This window comes from Hibiscus syriacus, unplaced genomic scaffold (assembly GCF_006381635.1).
Source record: "Hibiscus syriacus cultivar Baekdansim isolate YM2019G1 unplaced genomic scaffold, ASM638163v2 tig00110223_pilon, whole genome shotgun sequence".
NCBI classification, from domain to species: Eukaryota; Viridiplantae; Streptophyta; class Magnoliopsida; order Malvales; family Malvaceae; genus Hibiscus; species Hibiscus syriacus.
The window spans coordinates 2,023,922-2,045,627 of NW_024062636.1; the positions used below are offsets into that span (position 1 = coordinate 2,023,922).

The 21,706-nt window shown below is 37.4% G+C and overlaps 1 protein-coding gene and 3 pseudogenes across 1 annotated transcript; 1 reads left to right on the forward strand and 3 right to left on the reverse strand.

Annotated features, from left to right (window-relative positions):
• The first annotated feature begins 1,001 nt into the window (after positions 1–1,001).
• Positions 1,002–3,887, forward strand: LOC120114382 (annotated as a pseudogene).
• Positions 3,888–4,428: 541 nt separating this feature from the next.
• Positions 4,429–7,170, reverse strand: LOC120114418 (annotated as a pseudogene).
• Positions 7,171–7,485: 315 nt separating this feature from the next.
• LOC120114419 (probable aminotransferase ACS10) lies at positions 7,486–8,362 on the reverse strand. Its single transcript, XM_039135348.1, has one exon. The coding sequence runs from the start codon at positions 7,985–7,987 to the stop codon at positions 7,565–7,567; it is 423 nt and encodes a 140-aa protein (XP_038991279.1). The 5' UTR covers positions 7,988–8,362; the 3' UTR covers positions 7,486–7,564.
• Positions 8,363–10,657: 2,295 nt separating this feature from the next.
• On the reverse strand, positions 10,658–11,707 carry LOC120114448 (annotated as a pseudogene).
• Between the last annotated feature and the right edge of the window lie 9,999 nt (positions 11,708–21,706).

Sequence of the window (21,706 nt, forward strand, 5' to 3'; positions counted from 1 at the left end):
TAAAGGTCAAAATTAAATAAAAAAATCTTTAAATACCAAAATGATAATGATGTATATTTAAATGAAAAAAAATATTAAACAGCGGTAAAATTATGACAAACGCCCTAATAAATTTAAGAACTACAATAGTTATAAGTAACATCATATTTATAGGTAATTTATTTTTTTTCTATAAAATTCTTTAAATTTATTTTATCTAAAATTTTATAAATTTTAAATTAAGTAGGCTTTAGCGGGTTTCACGGGTAGCCCGCGGTTATACCTATTAAACCTGCGGGTTTAACGATTCGGGTTAAAAAATCTGTAATTTAAACGATCTTCAATTTTTAAGACCCGAAATCCACACGAATCACGAGTTAAACAGATAACCGCGGGCCTTAAACTATATACCCAGCTCTACTGACAAGTATTAGGTGGTGACGAAAAGGTCCGGTTGGTGAGAGAATAAATGCTTGTAATTTAAGGGACAAAAACCAAGACCCCACCTTGACACGGTGGTTAGTGAAGCGAGACCAAATTGGGGATTTCAAGTTGTTTACTTTTCTACAGAGTTAAAACCCAAAAATAAAAGATGAGAGGTTTTTATTTTTGTAATGGAATTGAAAAGAACTGAGATTGAAGGTGGAAAGAAACGGACATGCACGTGGTTAAGCTTCTGTTGGTGGCAATCCTATAGATATAAATGTTTTTCATATATGGTTTGTACTATTAAATTTGCTCACCTGTTCTCCTTTCCAGCCAAGCCGCCTTCACATACATTTGTTCTCACTTGTTGGTCATCGCCATTTTTATTACATTTTTTCCTCCCATCATTCATTATTTGTGCCTTTCTTTACCCCGTCAAGAGTCTAGACCTGGAAGAGCAAAAAAAAAAGTTGAGATTTTAGCTCAAATCCAGAAAGAAAAGGTGAGATCTTTGATTCAGAGAAGAGAGTGTGGGTTAAAATGGGTTGCTCTGTTGTTTTTTGTTCAGCAAATGCAAGTAAAATGTGGGGTTTTTACAAGTGCAAACAACAAGCTCTGCAATTGAATCAGATTCGATAATGTCTAACGGTTAGACACAATCTTTCTGTGTTATTGCTACTGTTTCCGAGAGCATGAAAAGGATCCGTGGGTTTATAGTTTCTCGTGCTTTGCTCTTACTGATTCTTGCTTCTTTAGGGATCAGTACCCTCTTCACCTTTTCTTCGGCCGCCACTGAGAAGGAAATCTTGCTCCAATTCAAAGGAAACATCACCGATGATCCGTACAACAGCTTGAAATCGTGGTCTCCAAACGGTAACCCTTGTGTGGATTTCAATGGTGTGTTTTGCAATCCACAAGGATTTGTGGACAAGATTGTCCTGTGGAACACGAGCCTCAGCGGTCAACTGCCGGCTGCCTTGTCGGGTTTAAGCTCCATCAGAGTCTTGACATTGTTCGGCAACAGATTTTCAGGTAATCTCCCGCAAGAATTTTCACTTCTGCAAACGCTATGGAAGATCAATGTCACCTCAAATGCATTATCTGGTTCCATACCAGATTTCATTGGTGACTTGCCTAACATTAGATTTCTTGATTTTTCAAAGAATGCTTATACGGGAGAGATTCCTATTGCTTTATTTAAGAACTGCTACAAAACAAGTATGTTTCCTTCTCTCATAACGGACTTTCGGGTTCGATTCCGGGATCCATTGCGAATTGTAGTAAGCTTGAAGGGTTTGATTTCTCGTTCAATAATCTTACCGGTGAATTGCCTTCTCGAATTTGTGATATCTCAGTATTGAAATATGTATCTGTTGGTAGCAATGCATTGAGCGGCAGTGTGCTGAAAGAGATATCGAATGCCAAAGCTTACTAGGCATGGATCTTAGCAGAAATTCATTCACAGGGTTGGCTCCACTAGGAGTTCTTGAATTGAAGAACATTACTTATTTTAATGTTTCACACAACGAGTTCATTGGCGAGATTCCTGTGATGGGAACCTGCAGTGGGGCGTTGGAATTCATGGATGCTTCGTGGAACAGTTTGAGTGGGGAAATCCCAACAAGCGTTTCGAACTGTAAGAGCCTTAAAGTTTTGGATTTGGGGTTCAACAAGCTTAATGGGACCATACTGATTAGTATCAGGGATCTGGGAAGGCTTTTGGCAATTAGCTTGGCTAATAATTCATTAAGTGGGACAATCCCTGCAGGATTTGGAAGCATTGAGTTGCTAGAGGTCCTAGATTTGCACAATCTCAACCTTGTTGGTGAAATTCCTGAGGATATAAGCAATTGCAGGCTTCTGCGTGAACTGTGAGTATAAGCGCTATCCTACTGTACTATAGATTTTCTATGGCATTGCTTTGAATTGATTCTAAGAAAGTTGTATCATGATGCTGCAGGGATGTTTCTGGGAATATGCTAGAGGGACATATTCCTGATACGCATTACATGTTGAATCTGGAAGTTCTCGACTTACATCACAACCGGCTGAATGGAAGTATCCCATCGAGTCTCGGGAACTTGTCGAAAATCCAATTGCTTGATCTCTCACAGAACTCACTTTCCGGATCGATCCCCCCTTCATTTGGGAATTTGAATATGTTAAGTCATTTTAATCTTTCCTACAATAATCTCTCTGGTATCATTCCAAATGATCAGACCATCCAGTCGTTTGGTGCATCAGCATTTTCAAATAATCCTGGGCTCTGTGGTTACCCTTTGGCTTCCTGTTCCCGCAATGCCACGCCTTCCACATCCGGTAGAACTGAGGTCCTTAGTGTTTCCGCAATTGTTGCCATTGTTGCTGCTGCTGTGATTCTTACAGGGGTTTGTGTGGTAACCATCATGAACATCAGGGCACTCAAGAGTAAAAGGCAGGAAGTGGCGATGGTTGTTGAGAGCACACCGCCAGGTTCATCAGATTCGAATGTTATAATTGGGAAGTTAGTTCTCTTTAGCAAAAGTTTGCCTTCTAAATATGAAGATTGGGAAGCTGGCACCAAAGCTTTGCTCGACAAAGAGTGGCTAATAGGTGGAGGGTCGATCGGAACAGTCTACAAAACTAGCTTTGAAGGAGGGATCTCAATTGCAGTAAAGAAGCTTGAGACTCTAGGGAGACTTAGAAACCAAGACGAATTTGAACAAGAAATCGGACGCCTAGGTAACCTCCAACATCTGAACTTGGTTGCTTTTCAAGGTTACTACTGGTCCTCTTCAATGCAGTTGATTTTATCTGAATTCATTCTGAACGGGAATCTCTACGATAATCTTCACAGAATGAATTATCCCGGAACTAGTTCAGCTGTTGGAATACCGAACTAAATTGGTCTAGAAGGTTTCATATTGCCCTTGGAACTGCAAGAGCACTTTCTTATCTTCACCATGATTGTAGACCTCCAATTCTCCATCTCAACATCAAGTCAACTAACATACTCTTAGACGAGAACTACGAGGCCAAACTATCTGATTATGGATTGGGAAAATTGCTTCCGATTTTGGATAATTATGGTTTAACTAAATTTCACAATGCAGTAGGATACGTCGCACCAGAGTTGGCTCAAAGTTTGAGAGTTAGCGAGAAATGTGATGTGTATAGCTTTGGAGTGATTCTTTTAGAAGTAGTAACTGGGAGGAAACCAGTAGAGAGTCCAACAGAAAACGAGGTAGTGATCTTGTGTGAATATGTTAGAGGATTGTTGGAGAGGGCTCTGCTTCAGCTTGCTTCGATAGAAGGCTGTGCAGCACAGAAAACGAATTAATACAGGTTATGAAGTTGGGGTTGATCTGTACATCAGAGGTTCCTTCAAGAAGACCTAGCATGGCTGAAGTTGTTCAAGTTCTCGAGTCCATCCGATCTGTAATCGAACCATAGTTAAAGTTCAAAGAAATGTTAGATGTCATTAATACCGCAAAGAGGACACAGATAAGGTTGATCTGTACATCAGAGGTTCCTTCAAGAAGACCTAGCATGGCTGAAGTTGTTCAAGTTCTCGAGTCCGTTCGATCTGGAATCGAACCATAGATAAAGTTCAAAGAAATGTTAGATGTCATTAATACCGCAAAGAGGACACAGATAAAGTTGCTGCTAGTTAAGGTAAAAAATAATAGACCCCCAAAAAGTTAATTCTTCTGTATTCATTTAGCTATCGCCACCATTGATTCGTTCCTCTATTCTTAATCTTGTGCATAAAAGAAAAACAATGTATCCATTTATGTGTAAGCATCTGTTCAATTCTTTGGACTCTGAAAGCAAGTTCTAAAAGTTAACATCAATGGCAGCATCAGTAACATAAACACATTTCTTCCCCCAAGATGAGTATCAAGATCTTGATGGGGTTAACTGGTCCTTCGGCTTCAAGTCAAGGATTACCATTTTCAAACATAGTGGCAAAGAATGAGTTTTCAATCAAAAACAAATCTGCACATTGTTTGAAATCATAGAGTAAAATAACAGCATTTCATCTATTCAATTTACAGGTTTCAGAAACTTCCTCATCCGATCCATGACTACAGGGATATCTTTCTCTGTCAATGTAGTAAAACAGAAGCGGAACCATCCAGGTTCAGTACAATGACAAGAAGAACCTGGAGTTACATTGATCTTACCTATATTCAACAACTTATCCCACAGCTCAAGTTCACCTTTCTCGCTGTAAGAGCGGATTAACCCGCTCATATCAGCCCAACAGTAGAAACCACCGCTACTATTTATGCACTTGATGCCGAGTTCTTTTAACCCAGCCACAAACTGAGCATACATTGTTTGAAGCCCCTCTCTGTTGATGGTAATCAACGTTTTGAACAAAATTTGCATTAAATAGAGATGAGCAAACACTGAGTTGGGGCCGAAATAGATGAGAACCTCATCAACTTTTAGCAGCAGCCACAACCTCCTTATTATATGAGTAGATAACACCAACCCGAAAACCTGGAAGAGAAAGGTCTTTTGACAAACCATACACTATATGAACTCTATTCCGACCGAGTTCATCCAGGTCAAGTAGTTCTGCCATGCTCACAAATTCGTCATTTCCGCGAGTGGAACCAGCCAATAGTTCATTAGGGACTATGGATGTTTTTCTCTCTCGCAAAATCTAGCAGGCTGTAAAGTGTTTCTCGACTTAGAAGGTTGCCAACAGGGTTTGATGGGTTTGATATTACTATCCCGCGTACTTTAAGTCCGCGTTTCTTTGCCTGGCCAAATGCTCGATCAAGAGCAGCTATACTTAAATTGAAATTATCAGCACTTCGGCAAGGAACATGTATTATTTCCACCCCAGTTCGCCATTTTATATCCCTATCAAAACTGCAGATTTTGTTCGAAACATTATTTTCCTTGTAAGATAGCTGCATACCAGAATGAAAACCGTCAAAACGGAGAGAAATATTACCCGGGGTAACAAGGAGTTGGTACAAGAAATGCATTTCCAGCATGTGCTAAGCAGAAACTAAGGATCTCGATTGCAGGGGTCGCACCAGCTGTCAGCACTACCTGTAAAGGGTTGAATGAAACAGCTATCTCCATGACTTGAGACATGAATCCTGCTACAGCCTGCAAAGTAATGACTTGTCACGAATTGTAAATAAATTTTTCCCTTCTCTTTTGTATTTTTTTTTCTTTCTCCAAATGCATTTTTTTTCTTTCTCCAAATGCAAAGAGGCCACTTTATGATCAAGAGCATACATTTATTCAATTAGTGAGAAAGCACTTATCTTAAGAGGTGAATTGAACTGGAAATTACAAGGCCTCATTGTATGTTACATGCTTTAACGATGGTTCTTGCATATACAAACAATACATATATCACTGACTAAGAATCAAGAGCTGAAGAAGTCAGAATTATTGTTTTTCATCCCTCTTCTATTGCACATTCAACACTTAACCAGAAGTTCTCTTGGAGCTCATTAAGAAACAAACTTGGCCCATACTCAGACCTCCGATAGTAGAATTCATAGGTTTGGTGTTTGTGACCTCACTCTCACATGATTCGTTGTATTACAAGCATTATACTCAACTAAAATTACGGAACCACCATTATTAACAGATATCATGAACCGTTAACCATAGTCACGAGCAAGCAGTCCCTATAGCTCTAAGTAACTGTATTATCACTCAACCAATCTGAATCTGCAAAAATCCTAACATGACATCTTAAAGTCATCTAAAAGGCCAAAGTGAAGTGTGGTAATCATGTGAACCATTTGACGTTTAAATACAAGTTTTTTTTATTATTAATCTGAGATAAGTACAAGACAATATCTATTCAAAGATAAACTTTTAACCTTTTGACATTGAACGCTAATACTCCTGACATCTATAATGTTCGAACTCAAGTCTTCAAGAAATAACAACAATTCTTTTATCACAGACGTCAGAGTCCACATGGTTTGTGCTTAAATACAAGTTCATACAATAAAAAGTAAAAATCAAACATTAAAGGAGAACCAACTCAATAAACTGATAGTCTGATTGTCAATAGAATGATAGCATTAAACTTAAGTACAAAAGCAAACAGATAAATTTGAACAGTGTTTACCACTTTGAACTCCATCAATCCATCAAAAGGCTGATAAGTGGCAATCCTGCTAATGCTCAGCTCTTTTCCGTTTCTCAATATAGATTGCTCCGCATTCTCTGCTAGCCAATGCTTAATCAAATCCAATGACAACTGAAACAAAGAAAAGCAAATACAAGTGTACCTTGTCAGTGGTTCTAAACCGATATCACCTTGTAATCCCTTAAGAAAATATATATATATATATAAAAGTAAAAAAAACCTACCTTGTTTTCTGCTAAACCCAGCTGAATGACCCCATTTGGATTTCTGAGTTCATCATACGAATCCTCCTTAGCCCTCATCATTCCCAAAAAATACGGAGAATCCGCACCCTTCACGATCCCATTAACCCGACCCGAAACAGAGACGGGCCCAGTCTGACTCCGCGGAGATGACAAACCCCAAGAGTAATTACGTGTCAACCCAGGAAGCTCCGATAACTTCCCGAACGACGGGGAACGGGAGGTTGGGTTTTGAGGCGAGGAATTCGAATTGTTCTGGTCATCCGCGTCTTTACGGTGCCGCTTCAAATAGAACTGGAGGAAGTAAAAGAGCGCGCAAGGGATTATGGAGCCTAAAACTAGGCCTCCTCGTCCTTGAACAACACCTTGCAGAGGAACTATCACTCTCATGGCTGTTTCCTTCTGGGTTTCCGGGCTCCGAGTCCGGGATTAAAGGGTTTGTGTGTCATAGTAGTGAAGTCATGGCCACATAAGGAGAAGAGAAGAATCGAAAATATCGGTATTACGATGAATCATGAATGGATGGATGGATAAAATAACAGCTTTGTGAGGGTTTTTAGGGAATTATGGGATGCACAGCCGGTCCTCGTCCTCGCCATAAGTGGGGGATTTAGCAGTTGCGATTTTTAGGAGGGAAAAGCTGTGAGTTTACTGAAAGGCGAATTTTACCAAATTATCTACCCACCATCGCTTGCAAATACATCAAACGTATTGTGTTTGATCATAGTTGTAGGATGAAGACCAGCGAATCTAAAAATATTTTTTCAGAAATAATTTTTTTTTATGGTTATGGATGAACTTAATAAAAAAAACCTACCTTGTTTTCTGCTAAACCCAGCTGAATGACCCCATTTGGATTTCTGAGTTCATCATACGAATCCTCCTTAGCCCTCATCATTCCCAAAAAATACGGAGAATCCGCACCCTTCACGATCCCATTAACCCGACCCGAAACAGAGACGGGCCCAGTCTGACTCCGCGGAGATGACAAACCCCAAGAGTAATTACGTGTCAACCCAGGAAGCTCCGATAACTTCCCGAACGACGGGGAACGGGAGGGGTTTTGAGGCGAGGAATTCGAATTGTTCTGGTCATCCGCGTCTTTACGGTGCCGCTTCAAATAGAACTGGAGGAAGTAAAAGAGCGCGCAAGGGATTATGGAGCCTAAAACTAGGCCTCCTCGTCCTTGAACAACACCTTGCAGAGGAACTATCACTCTCATGGCTGTTTCCTTCTGGGTTTCGGGGCTCCGAGTCCGGGATTAAAGGGTTTGTGTGTCATAGTAGTGAAGTCATGGCCACATAAGGAGAAGAGAAGAATCGAAAATATCGGTATTACGATGAATCATGAATGGATGGATGGATAAAATAACAGCTTTGTGAGGGTTTTTAGGGAATTATGGGATGCACAGCCGGTCCTCGTCCTCGCCATAAGTGGGGGATTTAGCAGTTGTGATTTTTAGGAGGGAAAAGCTGTGAGTTTACTGAAATGGCGAATTTTACCAAATTATCTACCACCATCGCTTGCAAATACATCAAACGTATTGTGTTTGATCATAGTTGTAGGATGAAGACCAGCGAATCTAAAAATATTTTTTCAGAAATAATTTTTTTTTATGGTTATGGATGAACTTAAATAAAATTTTAAAATGAACATAATTATTGAAATGAATAATTCCTTAATAAAATCAAATTTCAGAAACAACATTTGTCCACCATCACTGATACGTGCATTCTTCACTAGTCTCCTTTATTTTATCCAATGATGAACAGTGGAATCATTTGTTCATGATAGCTTAGATTAGAGGAGAAAACTTCCTATCCGTTGGATGAAGTTCAGAGATTAGATTTTTGTGGATCCTCTTCCCCAACCACAATATCGACCAACTCTTCTATGAAAATATATTGCCTAGTCATGTTCCAACCCTTTTGGCGAGGACCATCGTCCACTTCTTTTATCTGAGCCACAGGTTTGAGATTTCATCAGCTATTAGAGGTTTCCGTAAATCTTAGGGAACGTTTTATACACGGAATGTAATATTACTTTATTAGAATATAATATCATTTTAGGAATATTGTAATAGGTATCCAATTTATTATTATTATTATTTAGTGATTTAGGGTCAGTCACTCGCTTAAAATGAGCCTTATTAACGAGTTCTCAAGATACACAAAACTCTCGTATCAGACATATTGGCAATCAATTACCTTGAATCATTAGTAATATATAATACTCTGAATTTTTTATATATATATATGATCAATATAATACGGTATTTGTTTAAATATTTTTAATCATTTTATAATGAACCTTTATGTTTATGTATATGTAGTACTCGAACTTCAAATCTTAAAAGATAATAAATATCTTAAGGTTTAATACCAAAATAAGTGTCCAAACTATACCCAAAATCTCGAAAGGTGCCTAAACTATTTTTTAACTCATCCCATTGTGTAACATTTTCTCTGTTATCATTTTAGGTGCCTAACGTTTTCTTCATTACCATTTTAGGTGTCTTCATGTTGACCGCCGTTAAAAATCCCGTTAATGACATGTGTTACGTTACGATAATATTGAGAATTTTCATTTAAACTAAAAAATATAATTTTAGGGGGGGGGGGAATTCCAATCTTAAAAAGAATCTCAACTTTTAAAACTTTAATTTTAACCTCTTTACCACCGTCGACAGTCACTAACACCATCAATCGACTGAACACCCAACTACGTGTGACTGGCCAATCAATCACAATCAAAACCTCATACTTTTGTAACCGATTAAACACCCAAAAATGGTATAAATGAAATATTTCATTTTAGGGTTTGTAGCTTTTTTTTATTGAGATTTTGATAAATTGAACGCTTATTGTGGAAATTGTTGGAGGTAGCATTAAGGGATTTTGGTTACACTCATATCTTAGTAACTAAAATTTAATAAAATAATAACATAAAAGACTAAAATTTAACTTTTTAAAATTTAATAAATAAAAGTATATAAATGTTAAAGATAAATGATCATTTCGATAGTTTACCTTTATTTTATTTTTAAGCCCACGGCCCACTTCTATCGGACAATGTTTGGATAGTCACTAGGAGGTGGAATTACAGCTTTGGATGGATTCAAAGTCTTTCTAAACGTTTATGCTTTGGATTTTTTTTTTTTTGTTAAGAACATAAATCATTTGTATATATAAGAGGAAGAAGAAGAAGGGTTATCTTCCTCATGAGGTGTTAAAACGAAGATTTTGTTATTTGATTAGTTTGAAGTGAATATAAGATAATATCTGTTCAAAGACTCAACCATTTAACATTGAACGTTTATTCAGTACATATGTGGTGTTCGAATCCAAGACGTCAAGAGGTAACAAATATTCCTTAATCAGTAAAATCTTTTAATTCATACAGATTTAATTATAAAATATATTGAATTTTTAAATAAGGAACTATTTTACTTAAAGAAGCAACCCCCGCTTCACATATCATGGATGGTCATTCCCCTTTGAACACGCAGCATCCTTCATTTAGCACATGGAGCTACATCAATCCCACCTTTAGTAGGATAATCATCCGTCCAATTGCATCCTATTTTACGTGTAAAAGATTTCCTATAACTTGTTAGAAATGCTAAGGAATATACAAAGTCAATTCGCACAGACTAAGTTGAGTGCTTCCAATGGTTTATAACACACATGCCAAAGGAATCCATTTGGCATTGTTGTCGTTGAAAATAATAAAAATGAAAAGTAGACGAATATCAAAACAAGTTACCAAATGATTTTAATCCATTTACCCACATATTTAGGTTAAAAAAAATGATATAGAAAGTTTGGCATATCATTAAAAAAGAGCAACACCACCAAAATGAACTGCAACTCCAAACATAAACTATTGTCACACTTCCAAGCTTAGAAGACACAATGGAGCCCATCATCATCACCGCTCACTCCCCCTTTTCACCAAGAAATCCAACTAACCTACAAACACCATCAATGTCTCGCATCTCAACACATTGCAACCAAATCAAAACTCATTCTTAAAACCCCCTTTTGTTCCTAAAATCCATGAAATTGCAGCGGTGATTCAGATTTCGGATTGCTTCCCCGAAGAACACTCTTTGGAGAGAAACCAATGAGGCCGGAAGAAGAGAGATTGCTGCCATTATTACTGCTGCTGCTGCTATCGAGTTGCAGAGAAATGGAGAGGCTGGTGTCGGCATTTCCATGGCTAATACTTCTTCTGGTGGTAGCTTGAGAAGTTTCCACTAGCTTTCTTGAACTCTGACGGCCTCTGTGCATGTGTCTCTCGCAGTATTTGTGATACGTGACAGCTTCTTTGCTGCACCTCCATTTCTTCCCATCTGTACGTCTACATCTTCCTGGCTCTGGATCCATTCCATTCGTGTACTCCAAGTGCAATGACCCACAACCCAAAACTGGACCATCATCCAACCAAGTTATTATCCAGTAAAAAATACTATAACGAGATGGGTTTTGGGTACTTACGTCCGGAGTAGAGTTGATAGGGGCTGCCATGGTGGCCGCCGGTAACACTTTTCCAAATAGGGAGAAGAAGATGATTAGGGACAGGGAGACCGGCTTCCATGTACTTGTAGATGAAGATTGAAGCTGTAGTTCTTGCAGCTGAAAAAATGTAAATCCATATGATTTTGTGAACCCGGTGGTCTATGGCTAGACCCACGTCCAAGCTCCAGACCTAGCTCGACTGGTGGCGAACCATCTCCTCCCCCATCACTCAACATCTACCACTCTCCATGTTCCAGGAATCACCCAAATTTGTAAGTCCAATTCCTGCAACAAAAAACAGAAAGAAAGTTAACAACGAATGATAATCAAAGTGTTTTTTGAGAAAAGAAAGGGGGTAAAAAGGTACCAAAGTCTGCGAAAAGGGCAATCTTGAGAGGTGTGATTTGAGGTTGAGGTTCCATTTCTTGATAAATCAGATAAGAAGAAATAAAGGGTCAATCTCAAAAAGCACAGTATGGACTGCAGCACACACAGAATTAACAGTAGTAAAGGGTAAAGAGAAAGAATAGATTTAGTTCATGGCAGAGAAAGAGAGAGTAACTGGGAATGGGTGATTGATTTTTTCAATTTAAACAAAAAGGAAAATGAGAAATGAAAATTCTGTGTTTATAAAACTGACAAATGCAGCAAATGACAGCAAGCAAAGCACGGCCCAGCTGTCTTTCTATGAATTCCTTGTCCGTATCTAAAACACAAAGACAGAGGAAGATTGAAGTACAGAATTAAAATGTTCTGACATGTTAGACAACTCTCAGGGTGTTTGCATGCACAGCGCGTATATCAGGTCTTTGAATCGTGACAATTAGAAAACCTGGGACCCCCAGAATATGACGAAGACCCGTCTTTTTTTTTTTTTTGTTAAATTACAGACACCGTTTATTTTTAATTTTACCTTTCTAACACCGTTTGATCAATATTTCCAAAACTAACACCCTTTCTGCTGAGTTGGCAAAGGCGCGTCCCGGGGACGCGCTTTACCCGTGTTTTCGCTGAGTGGATGCCACGTGTGAAAGGCGCGTCCCCGGGGACGCGCCTTTGCCATATCAGCAGACACGTGTGGAAAGCGCATCCCCGGGGACGCGCCTTCCATTAAATGTCATAAATGCCCCCATCCGTTTTCCTAACTACCCCTCCTCCTCCCCTATATAAACCCCCTCAACCCTCCCTCATTCTTCACACCAAAATCATCTTCTCCTCTCTTATATAACTCAAATTCTCCAACTATTTGAGTTTTAAATTTGTTATTAGTGGTAAGAAATTTATTTTTATGTTAGTATTTTTTTAAATAGTTATATTTTTTATATTAATATATTATGTAAATATTATTTTTTTATTAAAATAATATTTATATAATTATTATTTATTTAGAATTATTAATTTTTTGCTAATTATATTGTTTGTCTACAGTTATAATGGAAAACGAAATGCTGTTGCGATTGGATATTGATCATATCTCCAGACATTTTAGCGATATGGTAATATTTTTTATAATTAATGTTAATATTTAAATTTATTTTTATTTTAAAGTTATTATGAATTTATATTAATTTTTATTTTTTATAATATATATTATTTAGGATGCTGATCGTATTTTAGAAACTTTTATTAAAATCCACGTATACCGACACCGGAACGTATTTTGCCATATTGGCTTTGCTGGGTTCGGGTATATTGCAACAATTATAGGCGGTTGCAAACTCGAACCTGTCCTAATTTCTGCACTGATTGAGAGGTGGAGGCCCGAGATACACACTTTTCACCTTCCATGTGGAGAGGCAACAATTACATTGGAGGATGTCTCTATGCATCTGGGGCTTCCCGTCGACGGAAATATGACATGTGGTATGGCGGATGGTGATTGGCAATCAATGTGCATTGATTATCTTGGAGCTGCTCCGCCAGAGTTTAATGGAGGTAGAATAGCTTTATCTTGGTTGAAAGCTAATTTTGAGGTTTTAAATGAAAATGCTTCAGAGGATCAAGCAAAGGCATGTGCTCGGGCATATATTCTACGAATAATTGGAGGAATATTGATGCCCGACAAATCTCGCAACCAGGTGCATTGTATGTGGTTGCGGCATCTGATCGATTTTGATGAAGCTGGAAGATATAGTTGGGGTGCTGCAGTTTTGGCATTTCTCTTTAGAGAAATGTGTCGGGCGACGAATTATAAGAAAACTGCTATCGGTGGATGTCTTCTGCTTCTACAATCATGGGCGTGGTTCCGCATGCCTTTCTTATGCCCGATCGTGAATGAACCATACGTATTCCCCTTATTGTTGAGGTAATTTTCGAACTAAATTTTGATTTAAATATTTTCAATTAAATAGGGTGATATTTAGTTTATATTATATTTCATAGGTGGTCGATGAATGTAAGGACCATAAAAGTATACCTACTGGGTTAGAGGAAATTCGTTTACTTATTGATACGAAAGCTGGGTCTGAGGTATGTTTTTAAATTTGTTTAATTATTAATATTTTAATTTAAAATGTTAGATATAATTAGAATATTTTATTTATTTGAATTGTATATTATATTTCAGTTTCAGTGGATACCTTATGCGAGCGATGAAGTGAAAGCTTGCATCCCACCCCACCTTAGTGGGTCATTAGAGGTATGGATATCGGTTATACCTCTTATATGTTATGCTATTATTGAGTGGCATCCAGTTGATCGCGTGCTCCGTCAGTATGGTTGTACGCAATATATTCCTGGAGCTCCTAGAAATTTAGACGACGTGCATAACATAGATAGACGGGGAAAGAAAGATGTTAACTGGGTGGTGAGACACAGAGATTGGATTGCGCTTTGGGAGAACCGATATACACTGTTGGCCCCTCGACAATATTACGCTGAAACTGGTCATATGGTTACGGATAACTATATGGACTGGTTTAATGAAAATGGGAAGCCGTTTCTACTTTCGGCGGAAGCACGAGGGGTTAACATTCCTAGGCGCCGAGAAAGACGTCAACCGTCTCAATATCATCGTCCCCCGACGCGTGGACGGAGAGAAGGCGCTACCGGTTCTGCATCAGTCCCACCACAACATCCTTATTCGTCGATGCCGCAGGGGTACATGCCCAGCCCTCCACTTCATATGCCAAGCCCACCAGTTTATATGCCATCTCCGCAGGGTTACATTCCGAGCCCGCAGGGTTACATTCCTAGCCCGCCAGGTTACATGCCTAGCCCGCCAGGTTACATGCCTAGCCCGCAGGGTTTTATACCATATGGAGGTGCATATACGACTATGTTTAATGATCCAGCATATGGTTCATATGCATCTTATTTGGCTGGTGGTGCTTCTCCGCAGACACCTCAATCTTCATCTGGATCACATACATCGATGCCAATGTTTCCACAATTTCCACAGTTCCCGGGGAGCGGTGGGATTGTTACTAGCACTCCTCCAGGGTCGTTATTTTATACAGGCCCTTCAGCCCCTTCAGCGTCATCTACACCAAATGAAGAAAATGCTGCTGATGATGATAGTGAAGATGAGGAGACTGAAGAACAAGTTCCACGAAGAAATCCTCCACGAAATAGGCAACCACCGCCATGTGGAACTCATTCGAGAAGACGACATCGGTGATCCAGTTATATTTAATGTTATTTAAATAATTAAATTTCAGAATTTTATGTAATTTGGTTATGTTATTTAAATGTTTCATGGTTGTTACATACATATTTTTTAATGTTATTTTTTATTCACATTTAACATTAAATGTTTGATAAATGTTTTTAAAATACAAATTATATTATTCGAAATTTAAATTTAAAATAAAAATAAAAATAATATTATTCAAATTTAAATTTAAAATATAAATTATAGTATTCGAAATTTAACATTAAATTTCAACTTAATATTCCAATTGTATTCGAAATTAAAAGTTATATTCCAATTATAGTTCACAATACTTAAATTGAAATTAAATTTATCCATACATATGATTTTATCATTAACATATATTAAAACGTATACATTAAAATCAACTTATGTTGAGTTCATCGATCGACGGAATCAGCCAAGAGGGGGGTGAATTGGCAATTTATTCAATGTCACATTTCAATGCTCATTCCATACAATTTCAATGTCACAATCAACTTATCACTTCACATTTATTCAATTTATCCATAACATTTTATCTAATTTATTCAAACTTCACATAACGTTTTAATTTAAGTTATTCTTAACTTGTTGAACTTTCAAAAGAAGTTAAATTTAAGTTATTCAAACTGATATATCTAGTGTCCCCGAGGGACATGAGTGACATAATATGACAATGATAACATATTCTCTGACGAAATAATGGAAGGCGCGCCCCCGGGAACGCGCCTTCATGTCCCCTGAGAAATAATAGGTAATGATATATCTAGTGTCCCCGAGGGACATGAATGACATAATAGGGCAATGATAACATATTCTCTGACAAAATAATGGAAGGCGCGCCCCCGGGAACGCGCCTTCATGTGAATAGTGAACCGATTATAGACACTATTATATGTATTATAAACTTTCAAAACAAACTTCAGTTCACAATCTTTCAAATTCTCAAATTCCCAAACTCTAAATTCTCAAATTCTCTGAAAATGAGTCGTCTTTCTGCTGTTGTTTTGTATGATGGAGAAATTAAGGAAGCTGAAGAGGTGGTTGTTTTTTAGTCAGATCATTATATCCCCTTAACCTTGAAGAGAAACATCACAATTGAGGAGTTAATCACAAAAATTTCGTTAAAGATTCGTGCAGCAGGCCAGAGAAGACTATCTTCACTTCAGTACAGATTTCCTACTGAACTTTTTCCGCTCACGTATACATCATTTCAGCTTTCAAACGATGATGATGTTTCTATGATGGTTGATGCTCATATGGGGAGTTCACAATCTCTTATTGAAATGTATGCCACTTTTATTGAGGTTCGTGCAACTCGTGGTCTCTCATATTCCTCTCACTTTGGCATTGCATATCAAACTGATCAAGTTGATAGCCCGACACAACTGATCTGTAATGATTTCACATCATTAATGGCGGATCCAACGCCATATACCATGCCATCAAGTTCAATAGGAAGGCATTCATCTGCAACTGCTTATGATCTCAACCCACGTGGCTTCACCAATAATCCATATGGCAACATCTCTTCTACTTCAAGGGGCAGACATTCATCTGCCAATTTTTTCGACTTACATATGGAAATGCCAACGAGACGACAGTCTATTCACATCCCACATGATACAATGGCCTCAAGTTCAAGGGGAGGACACGCAAGCGGGAACTTATTTGACCTCAACATTGGATGTCAATGGATGGTCCGTGTATCAAAGAGGAAGAGGAAGAACAACTTATGGGAACTAACCAGATACAACGGTCCTCATACATGTTGTGCAACAGGTATAAACCAGGATCATCCCAACTTGGACTCCAACATTATTTGTCAAGCAATCATGCCCATTGTGAAGCAAAGCTCTCATATAGCTGTTGCAGTGTTGATTTCTGCTATACAGTCACAATATGGGTACACTGTCTCATATAAAAAAGCGTGGTTGGCAAAACAGAATGCCATTTGCAAACTTCATGGCGAATGAGATTCCTCTTACAACGAGCTGCCCAGTTGGTTTCATGTTGTGCAAAGACTTAATCCCGGGACAATTGTTGAGTTCGAAACTCAACATCATTACGTGAATGATCGAATGGTTCGCGATCGCTGCCAATTTACCGAGTCTTTTGGACTTACCTCAGTGTATTAATGCAGTCAAGTACTGTAAACCAATTGTCCAAATTGATGGTACTTTCTTGTATGGGAAATACAAGCAAGTTTTATTATTGGCTGTGGTCCAAGATGGAAACCGCAATATTCTTCCTGTTGCGTTTGCCCTCGTTCAAGGAGAAGACACTGAGTCTTGGGCTTTTTTCCTTAAAAATTTACGTTTACATGTTGTCACCAGGGAACGACTATGCATTATTTCAGACCGAGGAGCCGTGATAAAAGCAGCAATGGACTCTTTGGGTACAATGTACCTCCACATGTTCAACATCGTTATTGTGTCCGTCATATTGCTGCAAACTATTACGGAAAATACAAGAAGAACGATGAACGTCAGTTAGTCGTGCGGATGGGTATGTTACTTTTTCCCAATTTTTCTATCAAATTCTTATTACTTATTTATACTTCATATTAACTATTACATATTCCTAATGGCTTAGGTTACGAACTCTTACCTCAAAGGTTTGAGTCGATGCTACAAGAGCTGTTTGGCAAAAATAAGAAGGGGTGCGAGTACATTATGGACATCAGCAAAGAAATGTGGACAAATGCATATGACGGGGGGTATCGCTATGGTCATATGACAACAAACTTGGCTGAAGCAATAAATTCAACCTTAAAAGGGGTGCGTCATTTACCAGTCACGGCGTTGGTCAAAACGACTTATTTTCGTTTGGGTCAACTCTTTGCAAAACTCGGTGGACAAGCTCTTACTTAGATGTAAAACGGACATATTTACCACCCAAGACTAGTAGCCGATTTACAGAAAAAAGTGGCTGCATCAAATGGGATGTTAGTTACAAATTTTTCTCGCACCCGTGAATTGTTTCTTGTAACCGAAATGCCACGTCCGCTGCAAGGGATTGAAGCTAACTCTTTCAGAGTTAATCTGCAAGAGAGGTGGTGCGATTGTGGTTTCTTTCAAGCACTCAAATATCCATGCTCTCATGTCATTGCTGCTTGCTCACATTCGCATTTGGACTACAAAAATTATGTTGATCCCGTATACCAACTTTCACAAGTATTCAAGGTATATGAATTTGAGTTTCCGCCCATAGGAAACGAAAGAGACCCAAATGAGATTCAAACTTGGCTTACAATTGTACCAGATCCATTGCTATTGAGGGACTCAGGTCGTCCAAAATCTACTAGAATACATTGTGATATGGATATTCGGGAGAAGTCAACAGAACAAAAACGATGTGGGCATTGTAGAAACATCGGGCACAATAGAAAAAAATGTCCAGCTCTGTTATCATCATATAACCGTTAACTCTTATGTAATTAATATTGTATTTAAATGAATGTTTTTATTTCTAATAATTTAATGTTATTGCATTTATATAATTTGTTAATGTATGTACACCTAAATACTTTTTTTTTAAACTTTTAAATACATAAATATATTTAATATATTTATTTAATATAATAATTAATATTATTAGTTATAATTTTTTTTAAAATATAATAATAATCCCACCTTCTAAGTAGAGAAAAATATTAAATTAAACAAATTAAAAGTTATTAAAAAATTTATGTATACGATGACACATTTCATGTTCTGATTGGAGGATTAAATTTATTAAATTAAATTTTCAATAAGACTAATTTTATAAAATATGTAAGTCTTGAAGATTAAATATGTAATTATACTAATTTATTAACTTATGCATCAATATTTTCGTTAAATATTGATATGAGATGACTAGATTGATAACATTTAAATAATTAACTGATAAAATTAATAGATCGATAATCAAAATCAAAAATACTCGAAACTTGATAATTCCTACATTATAATCGAAACATTTTACATAATATATTATTAATTTATAATAATAATAAAAATAAACTATTTATTATAAAACAAAATACGTGTCTGCTGAGTTGGCAAATGCGCGTCCCCGGGTAAAACACGGGTAAAGCGCGCCCCCGGGGACGCGCCTTTGCCAACTCAGCAGAAAGGGTGCTACTTCTGGAAATATTGGTCAAACGATGTCAGAAAAGTAAAATTAAAAGCAAACGGTGTTAATTTAGCCGTCTTTTTTCCCTTCTTATCAGTTTGAAGCATCAGATGATACTTCATGAGTAAAGGAAAGGGTCTTAAAATTTTGATACCATCCATTCTGCACTGCTGCACATGAACCCTTGAAGAAAGTGATGGATGATGAGGATTTAGTCAATAGTAGCGGATTCGAATTTGGTCGAGTACCTCTGCGTTTTGTAGCCCATTTATGATAGATTCAGATTAAGAAGGCAGCAAAAACTTTATTGATACATTGAATTAAACCTTTGTAAGTGCAGGATTACTGATCTTTCCATGTATATGTATATTAGTTGTACTCGTGTCCGCTGGCTATCAGGGCGGATGCATATGGCCACATAGAGGCCAAACTCACACCCATTATTTTGGATTAGATATTTAATATAGTTCAATATATTATAAGAAGAAAAAAAATTGTATATCCATTATATTAAAAAGAAGAGTATTAAAATTTTTGGATCTTCTTTTTTAAATTTCCGGATCTGCCACTGCTGGCTATTGCTTTCGTTTGATGAATGACCAAAGGTTGAAAAGGGAGATGTGTTTTTACATCGCATTTCTTCTCATTTTAATCACTTAAGAAGTTACGTTATCCAATAAAAGGAACTAACAGCCATGGTCATTCAATTCTTCTGTTAAATAAACGTAAAACCTCTAATCGACCAAGAAAAAGAAAATAGGAAGAGAGGGAAGCAGTCAAGCAGCAATCGGCCTACCCATTTGTCATTTTGGAGACCCAATTGAAATAGTCACAGATGACAATCAAGGTAAGAGGATTTTTAGGTGTAAATATTATGGGAAAGAGAAAGAATGTTTCTGTCGATTCTTTATTTGGTATGATATTTTATTGCCGTCTTGTGCAAAAGTTGTCAACTTTGGATAGCAAGGAAAGTGAAGAAAATGAGAACTGAAAAACAGAGCAAATACGTAAGCTTGTTAGATATGTGTGTGTACGGTGGTAGTGTGGATTACGATATAAAGTAACGGGTGAGGGCATCCAAAAGTGTGTTTCGTGTGTGATTATGGTTTTTATTTGATGGGTTTTCTTTGTTAAACATTCATGCGAATTTAGTGGTTAAAAGTATGTTTGTTATTCTAAAAGTCCCGAGTTCAAGCATATTAATATCATATGTAGGAATGTTGGTGATTTTTGTCAAATAAGGGTTAAGGGAAGAATATGTTGTAACGTTAATGGCTTTCTTTATTTGAATGTAAAATAAATATGTAATAATGAAACTTGGATGTTGAAAATTCATTGAAAATTTTCTAAAGGATAGTTAAAAGTTTAAAATATTAAACACTAAAATTATTTTTTCAATGAATTATCAATCGAACTAAAAAAGAAAACAACTATATATATATCATTCTTATTTCAAGTTTATTAATTCATCACATTTCTTTTCCCGTGTCTAATTGTTCAAGGAAGTGAATTTTGAGTGCAACTGAAATGAAAAGCAAAATTTGCAAACTTACATTGCACATGATGAGAAGCTAGTACAGATGTTTTGCGCCATCAGTACATCAAACTCAGGCATGTAATCACCCATGGTTTATTCAAACAAAAACGTTATGTAATTTCGCAGCAAGAACGTCAGGTAATCTAAGATGTGCAACCATGACAAAGAAAAAGGGCTTTATCTCATCATATCCTCAAAGGAAACTAAATTACAAAGACAACACATACACCTTGCCTCTCGGTGCACTGCCACAAGCAAACATTTGGAAAGAATCAGCCTATGGAGAAGTGTCATAATCGGCATGCTGGACTCTCGGAGACTCGTCTAACCGTCCTCAATTCAGCGGTGAAGGAATGCTGTCCTCAATTCAGCGGTGAAGGAATGCTGACTACGACGGCCAAACTGAATGGCATATTTGAATTTACTGCCTGCAATAATAAACTCATTCGTCCTAGGTACTTCAATATCAATGCAAATAGGAATGCAAGCGATGATGATGTTGACACACTTTATAAATCGCCAAGTGAGCAGATGAAGAAATCGAGATGCTTGAACAAGTACTAAGTAACGCCCGGGATATATGGACCTTTGCATCACCTTATCTAGATTAGTTGATCGATAAGTCGGATACCAGTAGTTCCGTAGTTATACAAAAAAAAAACACATAATGCTGGTGAGGCAAATTCATCCTATGAAATTATGATTACAGCTCCGAAAGGAGTTGACTTTAATGTAAAGCCTAGTACACTATACCTCCGAGAGCTAACCTGAAGTTAATAAAATTTACGCGAGTAGAATTGACTAGTAAATTGGTGATTCACTCAACGGTGTATCAAATGGATCTCTACTAAACACTTTGTTTGGAGCCCAACCATAGGTTTGAGTAAAGACAGACAAAAGAGCAGTCTTTTAAATTGAACGTCAGACAAATGAAGACTAATATTGGGTGCCACCGCTGATCTGTGAGTTGCAACACCTTAACTTCTCTCTTCGTTGTTCAGTAACATTGCAAAATTTTCAACCCGATGGCCCGCGATACTCTGGCTCTTCATTTTCCTTTAAGTAACTGTAAAAGAATCCAGAGATATGAACAAGCTCAGAAAAAAATTGATCATTATTGTGTTGGATACA

Excerpts from the sequence above, each read along its gene's own strand:
- LOC120114419 (XM_039135348.1), bottom strand. The coding sequence starts at position 7,987 with ATGAGAGTGATAGTTCCTCTGCAAGGTGTTGTTCAAGGACGAGGAGGC.